The 21,487-nt window shown below is 37.5% G+C and overlaps 1 protein-coding gene across 1 annotated transcript in view; it reads left to right on the top strand.

Moving 5' to 3' along the window:
* PRDM15 (PR/SET domain 15) overlaps positions 1-21,487 on the top strand; it is a 204,593-nt gene that overhangs the window by 73,048 nt on the left and 110,058 nt on the right. The window contains exons 7-8 of the mRNA XM_044670316.1: positions 3,535-3,759; positions 5,450-5,588. Of these exons, the coding sequence (XP_044526251.1) occupies positions 3,535-3,759; positions 5,450-5,588 (364 nt within the window). The remainder of the gene's footprint in view (positions 1-3,534; positions 3,760-5,449; positions 5,589-21,487) is intronic.

The raw sequence follows: 21,487 nt of genomic DNA, 5'->3' as shown, positions 1-21,487 counted from the left end.
CCCCCCGCACTCCCCCTACCCATGGCCGACGCACATTTCCACTGGTTTTAACATGTGTCATTGATCAAGACCTATTTCCAAATAGTTGATGGTTGCATTGGTGTGGTAGTTTCCAGTCTACATCCCCAATCATGTCCGCCTTAACCCATGCATTCAAGCAATTGTTTTTCTTATATGTTTCCTCTCCTGCAGTCCTTCCTCTGCATGTGGGTAGTGTTCTTTACCATAAATCCCTCATAACTGTCCTGTGTCATTGCATTGCTGCTGGTACAGAAGTCCATTACATTCGATTTTACCATAGTATATCAATCTCTGTGTACAATGTTCTCCTGGATCTGCTCCTTTCGCTCTGCATCAGTTCCTGGAGGTCTTTCCAGTTCACACGGAATTCCTCCAGTTTATTATTCCTTTGAGCGCAATAGTATTCCATCACCAGCATATACCACAATTTCTTCAGCCATTCCCCAAGTGAAGGACATACCCTCCTTTTCCAGTTCTTTGCCACCACAAAAAGCGCAGCTATAAATATTTTCCTACAAGTCTGTTTATCTATGATCTCTTTGGGGTACAAACCCAGCAATGGTATGGCTGGATCAAAGGGCAGGCATTCTTTTATAGCCCTTTGAGCATGGTTCCAAATTGCCAGCCAGAATGGCCGGATCATTTCACAACTCCACCAGCAATGCATTAATGTCCCAATTTTGCCACATCCCCTCCAGCATTCATTACTCTTCCCTTCTTTCATTTTAGCCAATCTGCTAGGTGTGAGGTGATACCTCAGAGTTGTTTTGATTTGCATTTCTCTAATTATTAGAGATTTGGAACACTTTCTCATGTGCTTATTGATACTTTTGATTTCTTTACCTGAAAATTGCCTATTCATGTCTCTTGCCCATTTATCAATTGGGGAATGGCTTGATTTTTTATACAATTGCTTTAACTCTTTGTATATTTGAGTAATTAGCCCCCGTCAGAGTTTTTTGTTATAAAGATTTTTTCCCAATTTGTTGTTTCCCTTCTGATTTTGACTACATTGTTTTTGTTTGTACAAAAGCTTTTTAGTTTAATATAATCAAAACCATTTAATTTACATTTTGTAATTTTCTTTAACTCTTGCTTGGTTTTAAAATCTTTCCTTTCCCAGAGATCTGACAAGTATACTATTCTGTGTTCACTTAACTTATTTATAGTTTCCCTCTTTATATTCAAGTCATTCACCCATTCTGAATTTATCTTGGTGTAGGGGGTGAAATGTTGATCTAAACCTAATCTCTCCCATATTGTTTTCCAAATTTCTGAGCAGTTTTTGTCAAATAGTGGATTCATGTCCCCAAAGTTGGGCTCTTTGGGTTTATCATACACTGTCTTGCTAATGTCATTTACCCCAAGTCTATTCCACTGATCCTCCCTCTGTCTCTTAGCCAGTACCATATTGTTTTGATGACTGCTGCTTTATAGTATAGTTTAATATCTGGTACTGCTAGGCCCCCTACCTTCACATTTTTTTTCATTATTTCCCTTGATATTCTTGACCTTTTGTTTTTCCAAATGAAATTTGTTATAGTTTTTCCTAATTCAGTAAAGAAGTTTTTTGGTAGTTTGATAGGTATGGAGCTAAATAGGTAAATTATTTTGGGTAGAATGGTCATTTTTATTATGTTAGCTCGTCCTACCCATGAGCAATCAATTGCTTTCCAATTGTTGAGATCCAGTTTTATTTGTTTGAAAAGTGTTTTGTAGTTGTTTTCGTATAATTGCTGTGTTGGTTTTGGTAGATAGATTCCCAAGTATTTTATATTGTCTAGGGTGATTTTAAATGGTGCTTCTCTTTCTACCTCTTGCTGCTCTAATGTGTTGGAAATGTAGGCCCATTGCCTAGCCCTTACTGCTCTTCTGCCTTGGAACCATACACAGTATTGATTCTAAGACAGAAGGTAAAGGTTTAAAAAAAAAAAAAGTTATTAGCAAAACTAAAGGCTTATTCCTTGGAAAATAATAATGAAATTGAGAAACCTTTAGCAAAGGTGATTAAAAAGATTGTAGAAAATAATAATGAAATTGAGAAACCTTTAGCAAAGGTGATTAAAAAGATTGTAGAAAAGTGGATCAACAAGATAGGAAATGAAAAAGGTAAAATTTCAAGAAAACCAGAAGAAAAAATAATTATTAAAACCTACTATTCTACTATGTTAACAAAACTGAGAACACAAAGGAAATTGAAGGTTCCTTTCAAATTTAAATACTAAAATGAACAGAAGAACAAATAAGGATCTTAAGTAATTCAGTATCTGAAAAGGAAATAGAAGTAGTTTTGTAAAAAGAATTACTAGAGAATAACCTCCTGGTCCTGATGGATTGATTCACAGGAGAATTCTATCAAACTTTTTTTTTTTAGTTTTAATACCATTACTTCACAAAGCATTCTCAAAAGTTAAGAATGTACTATCTGTAACTTCTTTTAAGAGGCAAATTTTTCTGATATCTATAGTAAGGAAGGATAAAGCAAAGAAAGAGAACTGTAGGTCAGTATCATTCATAAATCTCAATTCAAAACAAAAAATAAATCTTGTCAAACTTGTAACGATAATTTAAGAAATCAGTCATTATGATCAAATTGTATTCATATTAGGCAAGCAAGGATGTTTTAAAATAACCAAAATAATTGATCAAATTTAAAACAAGAAAAACAACTTTTTAAAAATTTCATGAATGAATGATCTGAAAAAGCAGTTTGTTAAGTACTTACTATGTCCCAAACATTGTACTAAGTGCTAGAGATACAAACAGAAAAGGCAAGATAGTTTCTTCTCTTAAAGTGCTCATTCTCTTAATTAGCAGAGACCTCACATAAAAGAAAGTTCAATTCTAGGTATAGAAAATCCTAGAAGTTCCATAAGGTTGCAGCAGTGGGGTGATTTAAGCATGTGGAAACAATTTGTTTCACATGAAGGAGAATTCACCTTAATATCTGTGTTGTTTTTTTTTAAAGTGATCAGTGTTTTATGAAGGCCATAGTATTTTTTATAATAACAGTATAATGTTAATAAATCACACTTATATAGTTGTTTAAAGTTTATGAAATACTTTACCTCCAAGAGCTCTCTTAAAACAACTATTTTATCCTCATATTACAAATTATAAAATTGAGCCTCTGAAATGTTAAAAGTCATAGAATCAGATTTAGAGCTATAAAATGATTTTGGAAGTCATCTAATCTAATAAGAGTCATTGAGTCCAATAGTAATCTAATCCAATAATGGCCCAATAAAGAGGGTCTCCACACTAGTGTGTGTCTCAGGGAAAATTCAAACTTAAATCTCCTGACTTCAAGTCTTTTTCCTATGGAGTATGCTGCCTCTCAGGAAAACAAAAACAAGTGATTTTCCAGGATAATAACAACATGAGAGGGAATAACGCTGAAATAATATTTATAGTTTTACACATACAAAGAGTTTTAACATTAGAAGGGACTTTAGAGATCATCTAGTCTAACTCCATTGAAATACAGTGTTGCATGACTGTTTCTCTTTATAGAACATGTTTTGAGTCACCTGGAACAAGTCAAAGGCATGCCTCCAAACAGCCAAAATGAAATATCTCCAGATAAAGAAATAGAGGTACTTCCTAAGGACCCACCTGTTGTTTCTGAAAGTGGTAGTGCCAACAGAGAACCAAAGAAAAAGCCCCGAAGAGGTAAAAAATCCAAAACTACAAAAGGTGAACAACCTCTTGTCATCATTGAAGAGAAGGAACCAGCAGGTGAGTGGCATTGATGCCTAAGAAATGGTTGTCAATTTGTAAATTAGTAAAATCCCATTTCTTGGGATCAAAGACCTTAAAAATGAAAAGGAGAAATAATTTAAGCCACACTTTGATTTGACAGAGAAAGAAACTAAGGTCTTTAGTGATATATGTAATTCAATATTACAAAAAGGTTACTTTGGAATTGTTGTTAGGGTGATTGGAGTGGATAGAAACTGGAATCATGAGATAAACATCTATTTTATAAATTTAAGCTATATGAAGTACTTTGTTTACAGTAATCCTATGCAGCAAGTACTAGAAGTATTATTTTACTCACATTATAGAGAAGAAAACTGAGATTTGGAGCGTTTTAAATGCCTTGCTAATTGTCTTGAAGCTTAGTCAGAGCCAAGATTTGTACTACACCAAATCTCTGTTGACACCAAACCCCACATTCTTTCCACTGTGCATTTCAGCTTCCTATGTATGAAGTCATTTGAGCCAAGAAAAAAAAAAACGTATTTTAATTGTTGTCTGTTGTATTCTACTGCTATCCATAAAATTTTGAAATCTCTTAAAATGAGACTAGTGGGGTCCTATTGACCAAATTCAGTCTTAACAACCAAATGAGATTATTTTGCTTCACACAAATTCCAGAGTTTCTGAAATTTTCTACCTAAGGATTTTCTAGCATGTTCATCCAGTGTGCTTCTTAGAAGTTGATTGTCCAGCTTGCACATTACCTATGCCTCTGACTTCTTCCTTGTCTATCCTGCTTTGTAGATGTCTCATATGATAAAGAAAGAAAAGTATAATAAAATTTACTTTCCATCATGATCCCATGATTCTATATAGTATTTGGCCATTTTCCTAATGTGAACAGGGGGAGATCAAAATGAGTACCTGAAATGAAGTTTGGAGGTTAATCTATTCTAGTTTATATGACCACAGATTATCCAATTTTGAACGTTTTTAAAACATCCTCCTTAGCTACAAGCCTTAAATCATCTTAATAGCCTTTTAGGCATATATAAAATACAAAATCAAATATTTTACTGGTGTATACATACATTTGAAGCATCGCTTTCTGTTAGCTATGAGAAGAAGGGATTAGAATATTTCTACTTTATTTCCTCTTCTTTTGGTTTTACTCTTAAAGATTTGAAATATAATTTCCCATTAGGGTAGCATGGCATGGTGGAAAGGCTGAATTTAAAGTTTGAGGGCCAGAATGAAAGACCTACCATTTTAGCATCCTGACCATGGGAAATTCATGACTTTGAGTCTTAGATTTCTGATATTTAAAAATGAATGTGATAATAATTATATTACTTATTTCACAAAGTTGTTATAAGGAAAACACTTTGTCAGCTTTAAAGCAATAGGTAAATGTGAGCTACTCTACTTCATTATGACCATCATTAACAGGTAATTAATTTGAGGGCAAGGACTTAATTTTGCTTTTCTGTATATTATACTATCGGGATTCTGCATGATGACCCCAATTTGAGCTTGGGTGTTTTGGTTTGAAGTTTTGTTTTTAATCCAAACTTATTCTAGTTATCACATGATTTCAGTGTGTTTTCTTAAATACTTGTTAGTTTGTGTCAAATATTTTGTAAAGTAATTCAACTATTATTTTTACAAATAATTTGTCTTTTGTATATATATTTTTTCTTCCTCCCTGCCTCTCCCCCAATAGTAGATCAAGTGGCTGAAATTATAACGGAAATCCCACCTGATGAAGACCTTAACGCAACTACAGATGAGCGGATTATGGAACTTGTTTTAGGAAAGCTGCCGCCCAGCACCACAAAAGATAACAGTGAAAGTAAAGTCCCAAAGTAAGTCATAAATTAAACTTTTTGTTTCATCATTGCTGACAGAATAAGATACCAAGTAAGAAGTATTAGAATTCCTTTTATAAACTAGGAGGCCCTCTTCAAATTGAGCTAATGAAAATGGTCCAGTTTTATTAAATATTATGGAGGGTTAAATTGTGTAATGTTTGACATGTTACAAGCATACTTAAATCTCCTAAGACCACAAAACCCTTCCCTTGGCCATTTAGCTACTCAGTCTATAATTCCATCTCTCTTCCTTTCATTGTCAAAGTTCTTGAAAATATTCTGTGTTATTTACCTTTATAATCTTGCTAACCATTTGGTCTTCAGCCTCTTATATTCTTTCTTCTGTCCCTCCACACTCTTGAAACTAGCCTTTGTAATAAGGGAATATGTTTAGATGTTATAAGGGAATATGGCAATAGGGTCATATGAGACCAAGGGCTGGAGGTAATAAGGAAATCAAGGCAGAGGTAGGGTTGTAATAGTGAATAAGGCAGGCAAGGGACTAAAGGTAGAGTGAATAGGGGATAAGGGACAGTGGATAGGGTTTTGTGGATCCCTAAGGCAGTAACGTGGATAAGGAAGGTACAATGGTGAAGGTACTAGATTGAGATGGTAGGAGAGGTAAGGGAATGACTGAGTTTAGGGAATATAAACACAGAGGTATAAGGAGTTGTAAGGAATAGGATGAGATACTTTGGGCAAACAGCTACTGCCTGGGAAACACAGATTGGGACACAGGTCTGAGACAGAGACACTAAAAGGATCAGACTGAGCCCTTCAGGTAGGAAGGGCACTTCTACAGACAAAGGTTAGGGCCAGCCAAGAATGGCTTGAAACTGACTAGAGGGCTTCTAGTCAGTTTCTCAGGTTCACTAAAGAAGATTCAGAGGAAGTATTGTGCTCTCACTTCCTTCAAAATGGACACTTTCAATCCCTCAGGACCAGAGAGAATGTTATCTCTTTTCTCCCTTCTCCCTCTCTTATCAATCAACTAGTGAAGTAGTTAAAGGCTTTGATTAAGTGACAAAGCAGGGTTTATTGAATTTTAGGGTTGATTGGAAGGGATAGAGGATACAAGATAACTCTAACAGCCGCCTAGAGAAAGCTTCAGGTGGGGGAGGGAGATAGGAGTGTGAGACTGAGATAGGAACCTGCCTAAATCAGCCCTGAGAGGTTTTGTAGCCTATAGGGTTAGGAAAGTTGGATACAATAATTAAAGAGATAATGTGTAACCAGGGTAAGCCCTATTTGACTATGGGAAACTAAACTATCAAGTTTGAAAACTAACACTCAGATCTACCCCCCTTTCAAAAACCCCGAGAGATTTAGGAAGGGAAAATGATGATGGGAACAAGGGAGGTTAGGGAGATTCAAAGGAAATAGTTAAACTAACAGATTTTAAGAGAAAAGCTACAGAATATAGGTCAGGTTTTCAATCCAAAGATAGAGCTCAGACTGACCCTCCTACTCTCCACCAGTCTCCCGGGTCAACTCAAACTCCTCAAGATTCTAAACCCTTTTTCAACTGTCAAAAACTCTGCAGTAAGGTTTTGCAGGGGTGACATGCACCCTATTTGCACTACACCTTTCTGAAGTAATCACTGACTTTCTCATTCACATATTCAATGGTCTTTTCACACATTCTCTTTGACTTTATGATACCATTTTATGCTATTAATTACTATCTTCCATCTTAATATATGCTCTATGTTCTTTTCCTTTATGAAGTTACATTCCTATGGTTCTTTCTACCTCTCTGAGTGGTCCTTCTTTTTTTTTTTTTTTTTAAAACCCTTACCTTCCATCTTGGAGTCAATACTGTGTACTGGCTCCAAGGCAGAAGAGTGGTAAGGGCTAGGCAATGGGGGTTAAGTGACTTGCCCAGGGTCATACACCTGGGAAGTGTCTGAGACCAGATTTGAACCTAGGACCTCCTGTCTCTAGGCTCAGTCCACTGAGCCACCCAGCTGCCGCCGAATATTCCTTCTTAATTCTCTGCTGCTTTTTCTTCCTCTGTTTGCCTTCTACATTTAAATATGTGCAAAAGTTTACCTCTGTTCCCTCACTATACTTCCTTCTTAGGGCTCCCATCATCTCAGAATCACAGAATTCAGTTAGTTGCAAGAAACCTCAAATTCAGCTTATCCATACCATTCCTAAAAATAATATTTTCCACAATAATAAATCTACAACAAAGGAAGTTTATTGCCCCTCAATTTAAATCAGTTTTCTTTGGGACAGCTCTGATTGTTAGGAAGTTTTTTCCTTCGCATTGAGTCTAAATTTGTCTCTCTGCAACTTCCCCCTAATTCTTGTTCTATCCTCTGGGGCCACAAAGAGGAAGTTCATTCCCTTTTTAATGAGAAATTGCTCCAAATAACTGAAAACATTTATCGTATTTTTCCTACATATCTCTTAAACCACCTTCACTCCTTCAAAGTAAATATCTCAAGTTCTTCCAACTAAAACTCATGAATTGGGATTCCCCTGTGTTTTCTCCATCATAGTTTCTAGCTTCAGAATACATTCCAGTTTGTCATTGTCTCTTAAAAAAGTTTTTGAACTCAGAATTGAGTCAGTCCCTCATGACTGATCTGACCAAAGATAAAAACATAGGACTGGCAGCATGGAATAGTTGAAAGAACACTGGATAAAGGTCAAGAAGACCTGGGTTCTAATCCCTCCAGTATTACGACTTTTTATTATCCTAGACAAGTTACTTTAATATCTTTATACTCTGATTCCTTATTTATTGAATAAGGAGATTGAATTCAATAACCTCCAAAGTCTCTTCAAGCACTAAATCTATACTTCTGCAATCATATGATTACATTATTTTCACCATTCTGCATGCTGTCTTTCAATTAATTCTGCCTGGATTGTATCAGCCATTTGTCTACCCTATCACATTGTTGAGTAGACTAAAATCTCCAGGTCTTTTTTTTTCCCACATGAACTATTCTCTTTCCATACCTCTCCCATCTTACGTGGTGCAAAAATATTTTATTTTTAGAAATTATTTAATATGTTTGATTCTAAAACAGCATATAATCTGCCAATGTAAAAGACACTTCTCCAACAGGTATGTCCCATATAGATATCAAAATTATTTAAGATGCCTTGAAAGGTACAGCAATAGAGATAAGGCTGTTAGTTGTCTAATCATTCACTAAGAAGCATAAAACAGGAAAATAAATCCTCACTAAAGTTGTTTACCACTTTATATGTAAAAAATAAGTTATTTTTTTTAAAAAAAAGTCCAGCATATCCATATTGAAAACTTATCTGGAGATGATAAAATCACCGAGATGCTCCTATTTTTGCATGACATTGTACAGTCAGCCCTAGATTTGCAGGTCCTTAATACTATCAAATAAGATCCTATTCCAGTTAAAACAATTTGGTCTAACTGGCCTTACAGAAATAACAAATTGAAAGAAATATTTATTATGTGCTTTTTTGATGGACAATCTGCTTTGCAAATGGACAATAAATTATATCCAGAATTAAATAAGAAAATGTCTTATTTATTGCCTTGGGAAATTGCAAAACTTAAAAATCCCAAGTGCCTCCAAAAAAACAAATAGCCATCCTTTTAATGCCAATATTCTTCTTAACCATGAGCTATGGAAACATTATCTCTGAAGAATTGACAATAGATATCAAGAGTGAAACAAGGTTATCATCAAAGAAATGTGTGAATAAAAAAGATGAATTGGTCATGTTGTAAATACTGGGGGCAACTGAAAAATAGTTCCTGTGCTTGATTGACACATTACGTCAAGAGAAATTAAGAAAGATGCTTCCACTTTGGATGGACCCTATATGACAAACTTGTGGGAGAACATGAACAAAAGTCGAAAGGGATGAACAGCCACATGTGGCTCATCAACTTCCAGCACAACTTTAACCTCCACCTACATTTAGCATAAGCTCTTTTGTGGAGGTATAAAATAATTAGCCATATTTTAGGGAATATTTTCATTAGTTACATCACAGAACCATTTGAATATTTGAATAGTTATATTTTTTAAATTCAGTGATAGTAGAGGAGGTAGAGCCAAAATGGCAGAGTAGAAGGAAGAAGATATGTGAACTTCCCACCCCCAACTTCTCCAAATATATCTAGAAAATGCACCAGACTGAGTTCTAATTGGGAAGTCTAAGAAAAAAAGACATTGAGTCATTTTTCCAGGCCAGGTTGACATCAAGCGACAGATGAAAAAATCTGGACACTAGAGACAGGCTCTAGTGAGTAATAACCATACAGAACATTATAGCCGAGGGTGAATCTGTGCTAGGACAAGAAGAGTTTTCACATCCAGCATAGGGGAGCTTCAACTTGTGCAATGTGTAGAAATATGTGTCAACTAGGAGACCTCCTTCACCTCATACCTGTACTACTGCAGTAGTCTACTAATTGGTCTACTTTACACAAGTTTCTTTCTTCCCACTCTAATCTATCCTCTCTTCACCCATCAAAATAATTTTCCTAAAGCACTGGCCTGACCTACCTACCCCTCCCCTTACTCAATAAACTTCAGTAGCATTCTATCACCTTCAGGTTTAAATACAAAATTCTCTATTTCGCATTCAAAGTCCTTCATAACACCTTTCCCTTTCACCACCATATTCTTATACTTTTCACTTATACTCTTCACTTCAGTAACATTGGCCTATTGCTGCTATTCTTCAAATAAAGCATGTTTGGCCTTGGGAATTTTCTCTGTTTTTCTTCCATAAACTGAAATGCTCTCCCTCCTCATCTCTGCCTACTGGCTTGCATAGCTTCCTTCAAGTTCCAGCTAAAATCTTATCTTCTTTAGGAAGCTTTTCCCAATCCCTCTTAATCAAATATATTTTAGATTATGAATTTCTCAAGGGCAGGGACTGTCTTTTCCTTTTTTTTTTTTTTTAAGCCCTTATACTTCAGTGTATTGTCTCATAGGTAGAAGAGTGGTAAGGGTGGGCAATGGGGGTCAAGTGACTTGCCCAGGGTCACACAGCTGGGAAGTGGCTGAGGCCGGGTTGGAACCTAGGACCTCCTGTCTCTAGGCCTGACTCTCACTCCACTGAGCTACCCAGCTGCCCCATTTTCCTTTATTTTTTATTTGTATTCCCAGCACTTAGTTTCATGCCCTGCTCAGAGTATGTACATAATAAATTATCATTGAATAATTGATTTACTGACTCACTATCCAGTTTAGTCACAGATCCAAAGTGGACTGTGGAGGGAACCTGTGCCTGGGGCTGGCATTCCAGGATAAAGAAAGGTTCCTGACCCCTAGCTATGTATCAAGCAAGGAGGAAATTCAAAAGTAAACCACAGCTATGTGTCTTTGAACTGAATGTGAATAGGGAAATAGAGATGGATCCAAATTTCAGCTTTCAGCCCAATCTGAAGCTTACAACAAAAAGTGCAAGAATCCCAAACCCAAGAGAAGCCTGAAGAACTGTCATTCTGAACAAGGAGAGCATTCTAACTGACTGTTAGTGACTGAATCTAGCAGCAGTCTCCTGGAACTCCAACCAGGGCAAACCCCAGTTTGATTGTTCGGACCAAAACCCAGAACAGAGGACAGAAATCTAACTTGTCCTTGGATCAGACAACTATGAAAGCACTGAAAATTCTGAGGTCCCCAGCCTGAGGTGTACCTGAGTTTCTTAAAATTATTACAGTGGGTAGAATTCTGGACCTAGAATCAGGAAGACCTAAATTATTATCTAGCCTTAGACACTTATGAGTCATGTACCCTGGGGAAGTAATTTCACCTCTGATTGCCTCAGATTGCTCAACTGTAAAATAGAATAATAGCATCTACCTTGCAGGACTATTGTGAGAATTAAAAGAGATAATATTTTTTAAAGCACTTAGCATAGTACCTGGCAGTAGCAAGTGCTATATAAATTCTTATTCTTTTTCTGGTATAATACAATACTTAGCACCTCAAGAAAGCAGCAGCAGGGCCAGTCCAGATGTTCTCTTAAGAAATGTAAATAACCTAGCCCTAACATATAGCCAGAGGTCAGGAAGACTAGGAAATATGAGTAAATGAAAAAGAATCCCACCATGAAAAGTTATCATGGTGACAAACTGAGAAGAAGAGAATGAGTCCAAGATAGCTACAAGCAAAGCCTCAATGAAAAACATGGTTTGCACACAAATTTAACCAGAATTTCTGGAAGAGATGAAGTAAAAGTTTCTTTTTCCAAGTGAAAAATGTCTTTAGAAATTAAATGACAGCACTAATGGAAAAAATTAGAGAAGAAAGAGTTGTAGAAGAAGGAATTAGAAAGAGAAATAATGGATTGGAACAACTATTAGGTTCGGGTTTTGCATTCTTAAGAGCTAAACTTATAAATTTTTTTTTCAATTTTGAAATTTTTATTTAATTAATTTAGAGCATTTTCCCACAGTTACAGGATTCATGTTCTATCCCTTTCCTTCCCCCACCCCCTCCCATAGTCAACACACAATTTGGTTTTACATGTGTCATTGATCAAGAACTATTTCTATATTATTGATATTTGTACTAGGGTGCTCATTTAGAATCAATATCCCTATCAACCCATGTGATCAGGCAGTTGTTTTTCTTCTGTGTTTCTACTCCCACAGTTCTTCCTCTGAATGTGAATAGGTTCTTTCTCATAAGTCCCTGAGAGTTGTCCTGGATCATTGCATTGTTGCTAGTAAAGAAGTCCATTACATTCGATTTTACCACAGTGTATCAGTTTCTGTGTATAATGTTCTCCTGGTTCTGCTCCTTTCACTCTCCATCAATTCCTGGAACTCATTCCAGTTCACATGGAATTCCTCCAGTTCATTATTCCTTTGCTCACAATAGTATTCCAACACCAGCATATACCACAATTTGTTTAGCCATTCCCCAATTGAAGGACATGCCCTCATTTTCCAGGTTTTTGCCACCACAAAGAGCACAGCTATAAATATTTTTGTACGTGTCTTTTTCCCTATGATCTCTTTGGAGTATAAACCCAGCAGTGGTATGGCTGGATCAAAGGGCAGGCTGTCTTTTAGTGCTCTTTGGGCACAGTTCCAAATTGCCATCCAGAATGCTTGGATCAATTCATAACTTCACCAACAATGCATTAATGTCCCAATTTTGCCACATCCCCTCCAACATTTATTACTTTCCTTTGCTGCCATGTTAGCCAATCTGCTAGGTGTGAGGTGGTACCTCAGAGTTGTTTTGATTTGCATTTCTCTAATTATTAGAGATTTAGAGCACTTTTTCATGTGCTTATTGATAGTTTTCAATTCTTTATCTGAAAATTGCCTATTCATGTCCCTTGCCCATTTATCAATTGGAGAATGGTTTGATTTTTTTGTACAATTGATTTAGCTCCTTTTAAATTTGAGTAATTAGACCTTTGTCAGATGTTTTTTTAAATATGTACATTTTTGTTTGATCACAAATATATTACAAAATCACTGGAATTATTGAGTTAGAAAGTGATATGGTCAACTAACAATTAAAGGAAATATTTTGGCAATGGTGTAATGGATTGATTGGAATGGGGAGAGTATGGGCAGGAAGACCAATTAGGAGGCTAAGGCAATAATCTAGAAAAGAGATGAGTGTAGTGGATAAAGTGCTGGACCTGGAGACATGAATTCAAATCCAGCCTCTAAGAATTATTAGTTTTGTGACTCTTAAGTAAGTCATTTACTACCTCAATTTCTTAACTTCTAAATTGGGATAATAATAGTACCTACCTTACACATTTGTTGTGAGATTAAAATGAGATAATATTTGGGGCAGCTGGGTAGCTCAGTGGAGTGAGAGTCAGGCCTAGAGACAGGAGGTCCTAGGTTCAAACCCAGCCTCAGCCACTTCCCAGCTGTGTGACCCTGGGCAAGTCACTTGACCCCCATTGCCCACCCTTACCAATCTTCCACCTATGAGACAATACACCGAAGTACAAGGGTTAAAAAAAAATGAGATAATATTTGTAAAGCAGTTGCAAACTTTTAAAACAATGTTTAAATGTTAACTGTTACTATTATTAATATCATTATCATTATGAGAGAGACTAGGACTAAGTTGGTATCTTTGTAAGTAGAGAGAAAGGGAAGTCATGAGAGATGTCTGAATGTAGAAATAGCAAGATCTGGCAAAGTGGTTGGATATGTGAGATGAGGAAGGTTGAGGTGAGTCCTTCAAAATGCTGAGGTAATAAACTTGAAACACTAAAAGGATGGTGGTACCTTTAACAGAAATAGGGAATTTTGGAAGAGAGGAGCATTTAGAAGGGAAAGTAATGTTTTCATTTTGGGGCAGATTAGATGTTTCCCGGTTATCATATTCAAAATGTCCAATAGGCAATTGATGATGCTGGACTGAAACTTAAAAGTTAGACCAGGGCTGAATCATAGACCAGGACATCTTCTATAGTCATCTGAGCTAATCAAGTTACTAAGAAAGAATGTAGAGGGAAAAGAGAAAAGGGCCCAAGACAGAATCTTGAGGGATCCCTTAAAGATACACATAACTTATAGTTTGGAGGCAGGCTGTGGATAATGAACAAGCAAAAGAGACTGAAAAAGAGATAGGAAAAATAGGAAAATACAAGAGAAGAGTATCAAGAAGGAGAGTGGTAAACTATAATTTACAGCAAATAAGTCAAGAAGGATAATGACTGAAAAAAAAAAAGTCTATCAGCTTTTGCAGTCCAGAAATGATAATTTTAGTAAGAGCAGTCTCAGTTCAATGAAATTGGAAGCCAGGTTGCAAAGAGTTGAGGAGTAAGTGAGAGCAGAGAAAATAGGGGCAGAAAGTATAGACAACTTTTTAAAATCTAAACTACTTAGCCTGACAATCAAGTCTGACCTCAGCCTCCCCAAATGCTTATAAAAACCTTATTTTTTGAAGTTCATGTACTCTGTCTGCAGACAAATTGGATCACTCCTCTTTCTGTGGATATTATCCTGAGCTTTTCTGTCTGTCTTTGGCTTAGAACTTGTTTCAGTGTGAGATAAACAATATTGTTCAATGGGGAAGTTAAAGGAAGGCTATGAGCAAAAGTGAAAGCAGATGAAGCGAGTAGGAAGCTTATCTGTCAGAAGCATGGGGAAAGTAGTTTAGAAAAGGGAAAAATTTTCTGGATGACCTGAATGATCACTCTTAGAGGAGTCAGACAGTCTGGTGAGGATGAAGCATTGCATATGGCCCCATGGTGCCTTGCTGTTAGGCAGAAAAGCAGGGTTTGAGACCTAAATAAGGGAAGCCAAGGACTTTTGGCAGGCAGGAATTTGTTTTGCTTATTTTGGGTAGGCTTAGATTAACCTAAGCCTAGGATGGTAAACTGGGATTGGGGTGGGAGGGCACTCATTGACACTGCTATCCAAGGATTTCTTCTATCTTTGTTAGAGGGATTAGAGCAGGAGTTGGCAACGTATGGCTCTTTCTGCAACAGCCATAAAGTCAATTTTTTTTCAGGCTCTGTTACAGGAGCGCGCACTGTGAGCACTGTATGGCTCTCACGAAATTACATTTAAAAAAATGTGGCGTTTATGGCTCTCATGGCCAAAAAGGTTGCCAACCCCTGGATTAGAAGGAATTTGCCTCTAATCCCATGGTCAGTGGAGCTTCTACCTAGAATGATGGGAAAGTCAAGAGTGACAGGGATACAAATGTAGATTTATTAAGAGAAAATAGGGAAATATAGGTGTTTCTGAACACTGACAAAGAAGTAGAAAAGATCCTTGAGGAGACCTTGAGCATCTTATCTCTCCTTGGGATCCATAGTGATTCTGGCCTTAAGGAGAGAATCTCCTGGTCCTAAAAAGTTGCCCTGGGACACAAAAAGTATGTTTAAAATACATATGGTCCCGGGGTTTTCTGAGTATAGCTATGGGAACATTCATAGGAGTGGGAACATTTCCCCTTAGAAAAGACTTTGAGGTATTTCTCTAAACTCAGGGATGCTGAAAAAGGAGGCATCCTTGCACTCTTTGTCCCAGGGCAGACAGAAGAGGAGGCACTGACTATAATTGAAAGTATCCGGTCTCAGTATTTGGTCCTTCTCATGCCACAGTGTCCCATGTTGGGCAGGGCACTTACTTCATAGAAGGACTTAAGTAGGGAAATAGTGGTCATTATATCCTTCACTGGTTGTGTGGAGGAGAAAAGGGTACAAGTAGATCCAACAGCCACCTTTTATTTATTTGTTTGTTTAATTTTTTTTCTTTTTAAAAAAAATTTGGGGGATATTATTGGGGATGTAGACACTAAACGATAACTCTAGTCCAACTATCAATAATATGGAATTAGGTCTTGATCAATGACACATGTAAAACCCAGTGGAATTATGCATTGGGTTAGGGGGGATTGAGGGAGAGGGAAAGAACATGAACTATGTAACTAGGAGAAAAATTCAAAATAAAAAAAAATTTCCATGGTTACATGATTTATGTTCTTTCTCTCCCTCCAAACCCCCCCCCCATGTGCATTTCAACTGGGTTTTACATGTGTCATTGATCAAGAACTATTTCCATATTATTGATAGCTGCACTCGGGTGGTTGTTTAGAGTCTACTTCCCAAATCATATCCCCATCAACCCATATGTTCAAGCAGTTGTTTTTCTTCCGTGTTTCTACTCCCACAGTTTTTCCTCTGAATGTCCCTCAGAAATGTCCTGGATCATTGCACTGCTGCTAGTAAAGAAGTCCATTACTTTCGATTTTACCACATCATATCAGTCTCTGTTTACAATGTTTCTGCTCCTTTCACTCTGCATCAATTCCTGGAGATCATTCCAGTTCACACAGAATTCCTCCAGTTCATTATTCCTTTGCTCACAATAGTATTTCATCACCAGCAGATACCACAATTTGGTCAGCCATTCCTCAATTGAAGGGCATACCCTCGTTTTCCAGTTTTTTTGCCATCACAAAGAGTGCAGCTATAAATATTTTTGTATGTGTCTTTTTCCCTATGATCTCTTTGGAGTATAAACCCAGCAATGGTATGGCTGGATCAAAGGACAGACAGTCTTTTAGCAATTTGGGTATAGTTCCAAATTGCCATCCAGAATGCCAACAGCCATCTCTTAGCCTGATGTAAATGCTATAGAGTTCTTTTCCCATGATCAAAAAAATGGGGTAAGGTAACGAAGAGAAGTTCAGGGATAGACCTTCTGAGTCAACAAACAGTTCAACAGGACCTGCCTCCCCTCTTCTCCTTGCAGATCCCAGGCTAACCCATTTTCCCCCTGGCAAAAAAACTTGCATAGGGATTTCAGGAGGGGAGTTTTAAAGGCAAAGAAGCCAGTCTAAATAGTGGGCTGCCATATTTGAGGCTAATAGGTCCAAATCAAGTTGGACTTTGCACACTCGAATCCATCCTTCCTGCAGCTAGCAAAGTGATTTTCCTAAAATGCTGTTCTAATCATGTCATATTCCTACTGAAAGAACAACGACTGACTCCTAACAATGAAACCCAAGGGTGCCAAACATAAACAGGTCCACACCCATAAACCCACAAGTGTTAGGATACACAAGGTAAACTGAGAACCTACACAAGGGATGTGGGAAATGGGTAAAACACACTAGTTGGTAAATGTCAGTTAAAACAGTTACTGGTCATCACTCAAGGTTATCTCTCTGTGGTTCCTTTCTTGGGGTTGAGGAAGACACAGGAAGTAAAGTAAACAGTTTAATAATGAGTTTTAAGGCCTGGGAAGTAAGGGAAAGGGCATTCTAAATCTACTTGTCTAGGGATAACTTCAAGGGGCTAGAAGGTGGACAAACACTACACTGACTCTAGCTTCAGGCTGTCAGGACCAACCTGTTAGGTCAGGAGGGGACTGGATGTCTCACTGCCGGGTCCTCTTCAGCTCCAGCAATGATCTCAGCTTTCCAGGAACCATAGCAAATAAGTCCACAAAGAGGTAAAGTCAGGGAGCTGAACTAGTCTAGTATGTCCACAAACCAGAACTAGATTCTCTGCTCAACCTGATCTTTCTCACAGGGTAGATGGTTTTGGCAGGAGACAATTACTTTTCTGGGTTCTTCACTTGCAGCAGCTAAGTAAGCACCCAGCTGCCATCAGCTTCATCCAGAGAGTCTCTCAGAAAATTCTTTCTCCCTCACTGTTCCATGCTTGGAACCTTCAACACTTTCCTTGAAAGCTATGCCGGCTAACTTATGTCTATTGCTTAACTTTTCCTAATTCCCTCATAACACTACTCAATGAATTCCATTTTTTCTTTCTCACTTTCAGGATCAAATACAAAATCCTCTGTTTGATGTTCAAAACTCCTTATAATCTTGCCCCCTCCTACATTTCCAGTCTTATCCCCACAACATATTCTCTTTGATTCAGTGATACTGGTTTCTTGACTGTTCAGTAACACTCCCTCTGCATTTCAGTATTTTCTCTAGCTGATCTCATGCCTGGAATGCTTTCCTACTGTAATGCAAAAGTGGCAAGAGAGAGGTTTTTGCTCTTGTAGGGGGCCAACTGAAAATTTCTGGCAGTTGGAAGCCTGAGAATTCTAAGAGAAAGTTCAGTTGGTCCCTGACGCTTGAGCAAAGCGGAAGGATCAACCAGAGCTCTGTTTTGGCTTTTGGTTTGCTTTGGCCTGTGTTTGTCTTTAGATAATTTGAACCTGGCTAATTTCTCTGGACCTTTCCCTGACCTTCTCCATATTACGTCCCTATTTTCCCTGCCTGTTTTCTCGAGGCTCTGGGAGGCAGAGTGGCTTTTGGGCTTTAGTGAAAAGACTTTGTGGGTTTAGTTTTCCCCAAAAGGCAAGTAGGACATCCTTGAATTCAAACTATCCCTTTAGTATACCCTCTACCTTAAAAGCAGCTAAATCTTCCTCAGCTGAGAGAGCAGGTTCTCTCTCAGTCTAATCGATTCTTGAGACCCTCCCCCATCTTGAGTTTCTCCCTAGCAGTTGTCAGAAACCCCAATCCCCTCTCTCCTTCCAGACCACCCTGAAACATTAATAAATCCTGGGTTACCTAATTAGACCGTCTGGAGAATCTTTGTGTTGAAGAAACTAGGCAAAGGTTAAGGGGAGGAATAATTCTCTTTTATTTCCTGAGGGAAACTGGAGACATCCATCTTGGGAGGAAGTAGTTGCCCAACGCTTCCTCCTGAATCCCTTCAATTTCACTGACAGGGAGGAGCCTTGTGATTCCTTCTTTGAGGACCTGAGAAACTGACAAGAAAGCCTTCAAGTCAGATTCAAACCACTTCTGTCTGGCCCTATTCCTTGTGTCTGTAAAAGTACCTTTCCTGCCTGGAAGGGTTCAGCCTGCTTCCCCTCAGCATCCTCTGTCTCTAGCCTGAGTGTCTAGTCTGTGTTAGCTGCCTCTCCTGAACACCTCACCTGTACCCTTACCATCCAAACACCACCTTGTCCATTCCTCCCTAAACTCAGCCATCCCTTTCATTCCTCTCTTATTACCACAATCACCTTTACCCCTCTGTCACTGAGCAAGGGAAGGAGATCACCCCCAACTTTAGTGTACCCCCTTTTTATCCATTACAATATGTCTGAGAGACCTAAACTAGAACTTAATCTAAATTATGAGATTACATATATTTGTATCTTCAGTGAGGATCAGAATAATCCATAAATTATAAATATTTTTGCACAAGTCTTTTTCCCTTTTATCTCTTTGGGGTACAAACTCAGCAGTGGTATGGCTGGATCAAATGGCAGGCAGTCATTTAGAGCCCTTTGGCATAATTCCAAATTGCTTTCCAGAATAGCTGGATCAATTCACAACTACACCAGCAATGCATTAGTGTCCCAATTTTGCCATGTCCCCTCCAACATTTATTACTTTCCTTTACTGTCATATTAGCCAATCTGCTAGGTGTGAGGTGGTATCTTATAGTTGTTTTGATTTGCATTTCTATAATTCTGAGATTTAGAACACTTTTTCATGTGTTTATTGGTAGTTTTGATTTCTTTATCTGAAAAATGTCTATTCCTGTCCCTTGCCCATTTATCAATTGACTTAGTTCCTTATATATTTGAGAAATTAGACCTTTGTCAGAGGTATTTGTTATAAAGATTTTTTTCCCCAACTTGTTGCTTCCCTTCTAATTTTGGATGCACTGGCTTTGTTTGTGCAAAATCTTTTTAATTTAATGTAATCAAACTTATTCATTTTACATTTTGTGATATTCTCTATTTCTTGCTTGGTCTTAAATTCTTTTCTTTCCCATAAATCTGACAAATATACTTATTCTATGTTCATCTAATTTACTTATAATTTCCTTCTTTATATTTAAGTCATTTACCCATTCTGAGTTTATCTTGGTGTAAGGGTATGAGATGTTCTAGATCTAATCTCTCCCATGCTGTTTTCCAATTTTCCCAGTTTTTGTCAAGCAATGGGTTTTTGTCCCAAAAGCTGGGATCTTTCAGGTTTATCATACACTATCTTGCTGAGGACATTTACCCCAAGTCTATTCCATTGATCTTCCCTTTTGTCTCAACCAGTGCCATATTGTTTTGATGATACTGCTTTATAGTACAGTTTAATATCTGGTACTGCTAGGCCCCCATCCTTAATTTTTTTTTTGTTATTTCCCCTGATATTCTTTTTTCTTTTAAACCCTTGCCTTCCATCTTGGCTTCAATATTGTGTATTGGCTCCAAGGCAGAAGAGAGGTAAGGGTAGGCAATGGGGGTCAAGTGACTTGCCCAGGGTCACACAGCTGGGAAGTGTCTGAGGCCAGATTTGAACCTAGGACCTCCCGTCTCTAGGCCTGGCTCTCAATCCACTGAGCTACCCAGCTGCCCCTTCCCCTGATATTTTTGATCTTTTATTCTTCCAAATGAACTTTGTTATAATTTTTTCTAATTCAGTAATTGGTAGTTTGGTAGGTACGGCACTGAATAAGTAAATTAATTTGGGTAGGATTGTCATTTTTATGACATAACTTTATGACATGACATGACTTAGCTCATATGTTTTTCCAATTATTTAGATCATTTGTAGTTGTGTTCATATAATTCCTGTATTTGTCTTAGCAAATAGATTCCTAAATATTTTATATTGTCAAGGGCAGTGATGGGCAAAACTATTCCCCATGGGCCAGATCCAGGCTGTAGTTTGCCCATCATTGCCTTAAGCAATTCCCTAATCACTGTATCTGGATGTGGGGGCATAATCATTAGGGAATTGCTTAAGACAGTGATGGGCAAACTACAGCCTGGATCTGGCCCACAGGGAATAGTTTGCCCATCACTGAGTGTCTAGGGTGATTTTAAATGAAAAAAAGTTTATTTCTAACTCTTGCTGCTGAGTTGTGTCAGAAAGATATAGAAATGCTGATAATTTATATGGGTTTATTTTGTGCTCCTGCAACTTTGCTAAAGTTGTTGATTATTTTTACTATCTTTTTAGTTGATTCTCTAGGCAAAGAGTGATAGTTTAGTCTCCTCATTGCTTCTCTCCTGATCTTATTGGGAAGGCTTCTAGCTTACCCCCTTTGCAGATGATACTGGTTGATGGTTTTAGATATATACCCTTTATTATTTTTAGGAAAAGCCCATCTATTCCTATACTTTCTAGTGTTTTCATTAGGAATAAGTGTTGTATTTTGTCAAAGGCTTTTTCTGCATCTATTAAGATAATCATGTGATTTCTGTTGGTTTGATTGTTGATATAGTCAATTATGTAGGTGGTTTTCCTTGCATTCTTGGTATAAATCCCATGTGATCATAGTGAATAACCCTGCTGATCACTTGCTAGTCTTTTTGCTAGTATTCTATTTAAGGTTTTTGCATCTATGTTCATTAAGGAGATTGATCTGTAGTTTTCTTTTTCTGTTTTTGGTCTGCCTGGCTTTGGTATTAGTACCGTATTTGTATCATAAAAGGAATTTGGTAAAACTCCTTC

Source organism: Gracilinanus agilis, chromosome 3 (genome assembly GCF_016433145.1).
Source record: "Gracilinanus agilis isolate LMUSP501 chromosome 3, AgileGrace, whole genome shotgun sequence".
NCBI classification, from domain to species: domain Eukaryota; kingdom Metazoa; phylum Chordata; class Mammalia; order Didelphimorphia; family Didelphidae; genus Gracilinanus; species Gracilinanus agilis.
Note: the sequence above shows the minus strand (reverse complement) of the source record. Positions and strands in the feature narration are given on the sequence as shown.